The sequence below is a fragment of the Dissoconium aciculare genome, assembly GCF_010015565.1.
Source record: "Dissoconium aciculare CBS 342.82 unplaced genomic scaffold K489scaffold_2, whole genome shotgun sequence".
Lineage (NCBI taxonomy): Eukaryota > Fungi > Ascomycota > Dothideomycetes > Mycosphaerellales > Dissoconiaceae > Dissoconium > Dissoconium aciculare.
The window spans coordinates 2,686,072-2,695,530 of NW_022984952.1; the positions used below are offsets into that span (position 1 = coordinate 2,686,072).

The 9,459-nt window shown below is 51.6% G+C and overlaps 4 protein-coding genes across 4 annotated transcripts; 3 read left to right on the top strand and 1 right to left on the bottom strand.

The window, feature by feature from the left end:
- Positions 1-2,218: 2,218 nt before the first annotated feature.
- On the top strand, positions 2,219-2,464 carry K489DRAFT_377267 (uncharacterized protein; the record flags this gene model as incomplete). Its single annotated transcript, XM_033604113.1, has 1 exon — positions 2,219-2,464. One exon carries the CDS (start codon positions 2,222-2,224, stop codon positions 2,417-2,419), a length of 198 nt encoding a protein of 65 aa, XP_033463860.1. The 3' UTR covers positions 2,420-2,464.
- Positions 2,350-3,426, top strand: K489DRAFT_126169 (uncharacterized protein). Its single transcript, XM_033599012.1, has 2 exons — positions 2,350-3,015; positions 3,090-3,426. Exons 1-2 carry the CDS (start codon positions 2,451-2,453, stop codon positions 3,290-3,292), a joined length of 768 nt encoding a protein of 255 aa, XP_033463861.1. The 5' UTR covers positions 2,350-2,450; the 3' UTR covers positions 3,293-3,426.
- A 249-nt stretch (positions 3,427-3,675) lies between these two features.
- Positions 3,676-5,790, bottom strand: K489DRAFT_377268 (FAD/NAD(P)-binding domain-containing protein). Its single transcript, XM_033604114.1, has 3 exons — positions 4,785-5,790; positions 4,513-4,719; positions 3,676-4,452 (listed from the first exon to the last, which is right to left on the bottom strand). Exons 1-3 carry the CDS (start codon positions 5,439-5,441, stop codon positions 4,033-4,035), a joined length of 1,284 nt encoding a protein of 427 aa, XP_033463862.1. The 5' UTR covers positions 5,442-5,790; the 3' UTR covers positions 3,676-4,032.
- A 2,344-nt stretch (positions 5,791-8,134) lies between these two features.
- Positions 8,135-9,028, top strand: K489DRAFT_126441 (uncharacterized protein). The gene has a single exon (XM_033599014.1). It carries the CDS (start codon positions 8,499-8,501, stop codon positions 8,979-8,981), a length of 483 nt encoding a protein of 160 aa, XP_033463863.1. The 5' UTR covers positions 8,135-8,498; the 3' UTR covers positions 8,982-9,028.
- Positions 9,029-9,459: the final 431 nt, after the last annotated feature.

Sequence of the window (9,459 nt, forward strand, 5' to 3'; positions counted from 1 at the left end):
GCTTCTAGATACAGTCGTCATTCGCTGCGAATATTTGATGGGAAAAAAGCCCGTCGATGCTTGGCCAGTTCCGCGCCTATGCTGAGACCATCACCGACAAGAGAGCTAGGAACCGAGACCGAATGGAGCAAAGGGGTCTGACCTCCTCATCCCTACCAATGCCAACATCACGCCGTTTTGATACGAACCAACCTATGGTGTCATCACAGTGAAGATGGCCCGTATCCTCCATTCCTGATCAGCGTTAGGTCAGGCCAGCAATTATAGATTGGTCGCTCCCTCCGAGTCGCCGTCCCATCTCCGCAGGCCATATTGGATCTGGCTCGCTGGTTGCCATCGGATGGGGAAAACCCTCACTTCGGCTCATTACAGGATACATGATCGACAAGCCGGCACTCATTTCCAACTCTATTGGCACCCCCAATGAGGATCGCCATACGATTGCACTGTACCTCTTGGCTGGACGTGCCGTATGTCTTGGTTTCTGTTTGAGGACGCCCGGACGATCGCTCCGGCCAACACCTCGAATGATCCCTGTCGACTCTAGCGAACTCTCAGAGTCTATTTCTTTAGTGTACCCTGCTGTCGGAAGTTGGTTTTAGTAGCCACGCGTCGACACCGAATTTCGCTTGGTCGTCGTACTTACCAAGGATCTCCACGACCGACCCAATAGCATGTTGAGCGTCTCTAAGCGAACCATCTCGTACGCAGAGCTTGTTTTGAACGCCAGACGAGAGCCATCGATACCCACCAAGCTGATCGAGCTCTGCCATAACTCGCCTTGATTGCATTGGTCAATCAGGGCTAGAGCGCATCTTCGTGCTGAACGTCTAATGGCCGCTATGAGAATGTGACTTGGGCGATCCTGATGTTGACCGAGCTCAAGCTATTTAACGCCACATTGATGTTTGCATCATGTTAGTTTGCATACACCGTCCTCTGCCGCGACGGCCTCGACCGAGTCCGTAGCTTGCTATTCTCTCCACGTATCGGGCGGACTTCCTAGAGAGCTCGCTGCACATTGCCAGCAGCACTACCGTCTGCGACTCTGGTGCTCCCAGTCCCCATCCGGATAAATGGAAATCCCGTAATTCCCGCTCATGGGCAAGTTTCATACCCACACGTCTTCCTACCCTCGAGACCCACCAAATGAGATGGTGGGCTATCAACGTGCTCTTAAGGGCTTGCCCGATGTCTCCGGACCAATGACATGACAAATGATACTTGGTTGTCTATTGAGTAGTTGGGCTGGCTGTGTCCTGCCTCCACACCTTGCATATTGCTGGTGGGGAAGGTGTCGTCGACCGGACCATTTACGCGCCCCTACTAGTCTTTGCACTCAGCTGTCGTGGATATGTCTGCACCCTGGACATCCCCTTGCATGATTTCGATTTACATTGTTGTGAGGTATTGATTCGCAACGATAAGACTTTGAAAAGACTCTGGGATCCCGGACCGCAAACAACGCAACCATTTCAGCATCTTCGAAACGCCATATACGCTGAACGAATTCTTTTTTTAGGACGGTACGACGCATCTTATACAACACACGACGATACGCGTCTGTTCATTCAGCAGGGAGAGGACACTTTGCCAATGCCCAGCAACCGTCAATAGGAGATCTGGATAGAGTGCAGACACCCTCTCGGTCGAAAAGGTACCTTCGGACATCTGGAATACTCTGATTAAAGTCCCGCTTCCGCTATACTTTGATCCCGATTTCGGAACTCGCACTCGTGTTCCATGCAGCGCATACCGCCTTCACCACCCATGTCTCCTGAATCATTCTATGCAAAGGCCCGGGAGGGTAATGGATATTCATCGGGGCCGATTCAGATGCCATCGGTACCTGCGACTTTGTCATACGGCTACAATCCTCCGCATGCTCAGGCTTATGATTCGGAGCATTTCGACTATCATCAATATGCTCGGCACAGTGGTCCGAGGGGCTTCCAGGTGCCACAGCATGGATCAGCTCCCGGACATCAGCACGAACAGCTATCTCCTGGGTCGTCTCATCACAGTATCCTCGATGAAGACGAATCAATTGAAAGTCTCGAGGACCAGGATGACGGTATTGACGAATCGCAATTATCGCCAGCCGAACGATTGTCTCGCAAAAGAAGAATGAAGAGATTTCGGTGAGTATGGCTTCTTCGAGAGTATGGAAATGCGACCACTGACCGTTGGTAGACTCACCCACAATCAGACCCGGTTCATGATGAACGAGTTTGCGAGACAACCTCATCCCGATGCCGCACACCGCGAGCGACTCTCTCAAGAGATACCAGGCCTCAGCCCTCGTCAGGTTCAAGTATGGTTTCAGAACAGGTATGACTCCTGCGAAGTAGTAGTGCCGACAGTCTATATTTTGAGATCAACAGCTCTGACGCTGTCAATTCAGGAGAGCGAAGCTTAAGCGCCTTACTGTCGAAGATCAGGAGCGAGTCATGAGATCACGGGAGTTGCCTGCTGCGGTCGATCCCAAAACGATACTAGATGCGTCTGCTGGAGGTCCCTCGGATACATCAGGACTTGCAAATTTCTACACGACACCGAACGCATCCGGAGGAGGCAACTCTACCAACGCCGACTTTCCCAGACTCGGATCGTACGATCAATCGTACATCAGTAACATTCCGACAAACACTACGCTCGGCTATCAAATGAGGTCGACGCACGGACAACCTCCACGTCCATCGAATATCAACCTACTTGCAATCCCAGCATATGGTCTCAGCATAAGTCGACCACAAGATAGCCCGATGCAGTCCTCATTTCCAACCGGAAGTCGGGGAGTCGCTATCGATGCCACGACCATGCATCCATCGACAAGCCCCGTCAACATTCCACAGGGAAACTCCGCTTTGAATCAACCAATGGGTCCTACTGGAAGTGCCTACTGGTACAGCATGGCTCCTCAATCGCAGCTTAATCAAGATTACTCTATGCAATCCCCTCAAGCCCTGAACATGCAATACCATGGAGTTGAAGGTGCCATCTTACCTCAAAGTTGTACGTCTGTCCGAAGACACAAAAGTGTCAATGATTTATCACGATGACTTCATTGTGCTGACAAATTTTCGTAGATTCGGCTCAGATGCCTCATCAGAATTTCCAACACACAGGCTATCAACAACCGCGTCGATCCAGTGACTGTCCTGGGCAAGTCTCTTCGCCGTTCGCACCACCGCCAACAACGTCGCCGGGGTCAGCAACAACAGACTTTTCACTATCGAGTCCAACGGGCGTCGTCTGGAACAACGTCTATTATCCTCCGGAATACAATTGAATACCATCGAAAAATCATCGGAATTGGGAGCCGTATTCGCGTCTTGTATGACGAAAATTGGCGCCCGGCCCGTCGGCTTTTACTTCCCATCAGTTGACGATAGCGTTGACGAGAGAACAAGGGAAGAAAAAGGGTACAAATGATTAAAAGGTCGGAAGAATACCCCCTCTTCGATACACCGCATTGCGCAGAGTCGCGATGCATATTTCAATTTTGACAAGACGACCATTCTACTCTTTTCCCCGAGGAATGGGATCTTTCTGGTATTTCACATCACGGCATTTTCTGAAGGATCCGATTGGCTGCCATGTACTGTATCGAGTTTGGCTTTTTTCCCACTGACGACATTCTTGCTTTTTGCCATTTTTTCCCTCCGGCAGAGGATGGTGGACTGGTTCTTCTTGGACTCGGGCTGGAAATAGGGTCTTTTTGTCTCCACTTTTGCTTTTCTCATGGGGAATGAGTAGGACATTTGCACATATGGGTGTCCACTGGTGATTCAGGGGCCGGGTATTGTTTTGTTTATGGGGAAGGAAGGGCAAGAGCGGTCCGATTCGGTTCTGTATGGTTTATTGTTCTACAAAGATTACATTCTTCGCTTGTATCACTGTGTTGTTTCAACTCTGATGAGTGTCATCGATTCCAATAATGCCTTCATCATCGTGGTCCGTTATCTACACCTCGTCGAAATTCGAATTCGGATCCGCGTGAATTTCGTCCACAAGCACAACTACTCACGCTCATGCCTCCCCCAACTTTGCCCGCAGCGCATCTCTTGCATCGTCACAAATCTTCCGGATGTCAACATCAGTGATTCGAGCATTCCTCGTCATCATCTCCTTCTTAATCCTGTCAAAGTCTTTACCGATCCCTGGAGCAAGAAACTCATAGGCTTCGCCCTGGTGAGCGCTGCTTTGCACCACGAAGTTGTCTCGTTCGCGGCGTACTTCGTTATATACGGCGAAGGCCTTCTCGATGCTTCGCGCATCTCGGACCTCGGGCAGGGCGAGTAACTCGGCCAGCACGGCACTGTCCTCGACACACATGCCGGCGCCAGCTCCGTGATGCGGCGAAGTCGCGTGCGCGGCGTCGCCGACCAAGACTACGCTGGACTTGTTGTAATGCGGCAATGGGTTGTCGCCGAGGTGGAAGATGGCCCACTGCGGGATGTCCGTGTCAGAAAGCGTCAAACGGAAAGCTAGGTGGCGTGAGGGTCTTACCACATCCAGATCATCCTTGACCAATGCCAGGAGCTTGTGCACGTCACGGCTGAAACCTTGGAAGTCTCGTTGTGCATCAGAATGATGCGCTGATCTTGTCAATTTGTGGTGGTCGGGCCAGTCGTCTTTCGAAGTGACAAAGGCGACCATATTGCAGATACGACCATGGTCGACTGGGAAGGTCAGAACGTGGGCACCGGGCCCCATCTACAAAACACGATCAGCTTGTTTTCCTTTACATTCGGTCATTCAGTATGTCGGAACGGTCTTACTAGCATGGTGCAGTTCATAGCCCTCTCCTCACCAATAGCACCGATGGCGTCCTCCATCGGGATCAACGCTCGGTAGGCGTACTTATATGTGTACGTCGGAGCCGTGCAAGGATGGTCCTCGCCGTACATCCACCTTCTAACCGAAGACTTGATTCCATCACAGCCGATGACCGCATCCGCCGTTGCAGTCGAGCCATCAACGAATTTGATCTTCCAGCGTCCATCGGTGCCTTTCTCGGCGCTTTCAAATCGTTTGCTATTCAGTGCCATTCCCTCGGGCATCATCTGGATCAGCCCGTCGAGGAAGCGGGCGCGATGGATGCCAGCGGAGCCGAAGTTGCTGGGCACGCCGAAGATGTGTTCCGAAGCCGCGTCCTCCCCGGAGGCGTCGTAGACGTCGAACCAGATGTGCTCCTTCGACGGCCATTGGTTGTGGGTGCAGATCCCCTCGAACACCTCGTGGATGCCGTCGTGGCATACGTGCATCGCCTGCACGACGTTCTCCGTGAATCCCACACCCGCGCCGATCTCGCCGAATTGGGCCGCTGACTCGTAGACGGTGACGGATAGGCCTCGTTGATGTAGGGCCAGGGCCAGGACCATGCCACTGATCCCGCCGCCGATGATCGCATACTCTAGCTTGGTGGATCCGGACATTTTTGACGAACGAGTTGCGAGATGAGGCTGGGGAGGGTGTGCTCGTTTGCTCGCTTGGCAGGAGAAGAAGCGAACTTTCCTAGCCTTGAGTTGTGGTTATGTGTTGTAACATCTTGTAGAATTCAGCTTTGGGTCTGCAGTGAATATGGAAGATGCTTCAATGATCTCTGATGACGCCCACGGACTGATTGCGGACGAATCACGGACCGAACGACCGGCAAGACAAGGAGAGAACATCCTCTCCGGATATCCAGCCGGAGTTCATGCCGATGCGCTTGCGGAAATAGAGCTGCGACGCGTCACGGCTTATATGTGCATCGGATTGATCGATGGGTGGGTCAAACTCGTTTGTTCATGCATGTTTACGACCGCCATGGAAAAAGCTGTTCAACGCATTATTATCGACCCGATGATTGTCGGCATCTACTTCTATCCCCGTTGGACCCTGAACCCCATATGACGATATTGAGGCATGTTAGAGTTGACTCCACCGCTGTACACATGACCTCGGGGGACCTTCGTCTGAATAAATCCATTTATCACTCACTCATCCTGTGGGACATGATTTCCATATCATCATGGTTGTAGGTTCGTCTAGATTTCCTCAAAAGCCGCGAACAAATGACCTGCCTGGAGAGATCCCTCTTCGGCTCATCAGAAGCGATGACTTGAGCACCCACGATTACGTCCGACCCACCGATCGCGAACACATCACAGATGCAGTTCCGTAGACGAGATAGACCTGAAGCCCGAATATATCGTCAACGACGCCAGACTCGATCCTCAAACACCTAGGCAAGCCGCATATCGGTCGGCCATATGAAAACACCACTGCAATCCGCCAAGTGCTTGCTCTCAATTCCACAGGTGCAGGTGACGGTCGACCGGCCTTCTCATTAGCGACGAGGATCACCGTGAGGAACTTTTGCGCAAGGCTCACCTGGAGCACTATCGATCTCTGTGCCGTTCGTCGCCGAGAATTTGCGGCATCGTCAAGACGGGAGGCACGTGTGTTCTTGGGAAATGGTGCCAACGCTATATTTGACATAGCATGGGAAGACCTACTGTATCTCGAGAACCCTCATGGGTTCCTTCCTTCCAGAGATGCAGATCGTGTGGGTCTAGCCCAATTGTAATGTGTCGTCGGGGACAAGAACACCAGACGATCCCAACCCACGCAGCGTACAAGACGGTTCGTCTCGTCTGATGATACAGCGTACGGTATATCGCCCACTGGCGACACGCACTCTCTGTCGAGCGTCATGGTTCACCGGGCCGGGGGAATCCAGAGCCCCGGAACCGGATTCATCGTTCAAACCTGCTTTCCCCCTTTTTCTTTTGGTTCCTCTCCCCTGCAAGCACGTCAATCGAATATACGAAAGAAGTTCCCTGCAGGACGCTGCGCCATGGTTTCTAGCCATGGAATTGGGAACACTCGCTCTCTATGCCTCTTTGTGATGTCTCTCTTTTGGGGCGCTGCTTAAGCTTCGAGTCTTCCAGCCATGTATGATATTGTGTGTGTGTGTGGAAAAAGGTAATATTTGACATGCGCAGACTGGCGAGGTGTTGAGGTACACCCCATTCGAGTACCAGTTCACGAAGAAATATGAATCGCTCATCTACGGCGCCGGAAAAGAGAGTTCACCGGTCGTGGTCGCTGTTGGTCTCGACAGATCCGTAGATGGTTCGGAACGATCGCTGAAATTTCAGATGTTAGGTCTCATAGCTTGCTATGCAGCAGTCCGCATTCAGAAAGGGAATCTCTTGAATGTGCTTGGCAAACGTCAGATGGCTGACGAGACCGTAGCTTCTGTTGTAGTTATACATATGATCAAGACTGCATCATGGCGAAGTATACCTAGGTAGGTGGTTGGAGGATTATAAATGAAATTATTGTATAGCGCTCGTGGTGCTGCAGGTGGTCGTAGGGCTTAGGGTTGCAACGACGAGACGGGATGCATTTGCCCCAAATGAGATTTTGTCTCGTGTGAAGATGATTCGACAGCTAGTCTTGTCCTCCCGCGGCACTATGTTCTCCTGAATCATGCAAAAACATCCAACAAGATCGATGTAGACTACCACCGTCTCCCACGGCCAGTATAGCATAACAGCAGGGATACAGATAATCAAACGAAAGATAATTCAAAGCCTTATCCAGAAGCAATTCAATAAAAATCCCGGCATATTTAAACACTTTGAACATCATCTCAATCTTCTCGCCCGTGCATATGCAAGATGCAAGCACTTTCCACCGGCCAGCCGATACCCGCCGCGACGGCGGACAGGGCAGCGGGCGGCAGGCGGGCGGGCATGTACGATGCGCATGCCCGCCCTTTCCCTTCTTCTCTGCATATACACCTGCACACACGCACCTTCACATGCACCTGCATACATACATGCACGCGCGCAACGGTTTGGTCCTCCTGCTGGTCTTCCCGCTTCGGATGGACGTCTCCGCTGCTTGACGAGAAGGGTTCCCAGGTGCATGCAGGATGATTGTTTCCGTCTTGTTGGCTTGAGTGAGAGGTTTGTTATTTTTGGATGGGGAGAAGATTATACTTATCATCGTTGGGGATGGTTGGTGAATTTGTCAGTGTGATATGGGAATGATTGTGGATAGTTGTGCTGGCGATAGTGTGTTTGTTATTACGATTTTGATGTGTAGTGATTATGACAATGGATGATAGGCAAGTCAAAAGTGAATACAGGTATGTCTCAACCAACTGATGCAGGTGGGGACTCCTTTCGTCTTGACATCCAGCTCGTTAAAAATTCCAATGTTCTCCAGCTCGATGACCTCGGCACGGAAGGACTTTTTTGGAGAGCATGAAATTTATAAAATTACCTCCTCGCGAAGCGAACGTCGGATAATAACGAACGATAGCCTTACGCCGCCGCCGCCGCTGCTGCCCAAAAGCCGTTGAGACTTTCGGGGCCCTGAAACCGCAACGGCGGGTCGCTGCTTTTCCCAGCAGGCAATACGTAGGGGGAAGAACATGTACATCGAGCACATCAAATACATGAGATCGCCAGGAGTCCCTCCTACGGTCGCAATCCATGGGACGGAAGATGTACGAGTACATACGGTACCTTCCCGCGGAGGGTGGTCCTCCATTCGGCAGGTGCGTGCGCGCTGCCGGCCGGGAGCAAGGGGACGATACCGAGAGGAAGCTGGGAATCCGCGAGAGATTGGTTGGTATGTATGCCAGCGCTGAAGGTCGTGATGCGGGATTTCGCCTCCAGTCGCTGTTCAATTCCGTATATGTGGGTGTTGTACGATCTGTATGCCGAGAGTGTCTGATGAATCATCACCAGTCACAACGGCAACAGCAACTGCAGCAGCAGCAGCAGCCAGCGCAGGCTTGTGTGAGAACAGACAGTGTGATGCCGTGGCGTCACCGAAGGAGTTCCTTTTCGGAAATGTGGGTGATTTCCCATCTCCTCCGCGGTCGACGAGCGCAAGAAGGCGAAGGCGTTACAACAGCTGGCGACGGATATGTGTCAGATTCTCCCTGCGTGTGGATGGATTACTATGCATAGGTGGGATAGGTATATACCGGTGATGTTCGGACTTCCGTTTCACAATGGATATATCAATTTATTATCACACTAGGACCTGTCATCGTGAAGATCCATCGCAGGCGACAAAGCGTGCAAACCCTGACGACGACGATGATGATGGTTCAGAGCGATGAATCAGCAACCAGATGAATACAATAGAATACAATACTGAGTGCCCTGGAATTTCTATTATGCGCATGTGAATGACGACGGAATGCAGGCGAAATAGGGCGTGGGTGGGTGGTGGTGTGGGTGAGGTGGAAAAAAAAAGTGGGTGCGTGTGCCAGATTTCCGCCAAAAAACCGTGACGGAAGCGCGGATCCAACGCACCGAACGAACAATGGATGGATGGGTGGATGGACGGATGGTGGATGATGACGATGATTATGATTATGCCGCTTTGTCTTTCTCATCGCTCATCACTCATCATCCATCTCTCTGCGACTGGAGGCTGCTC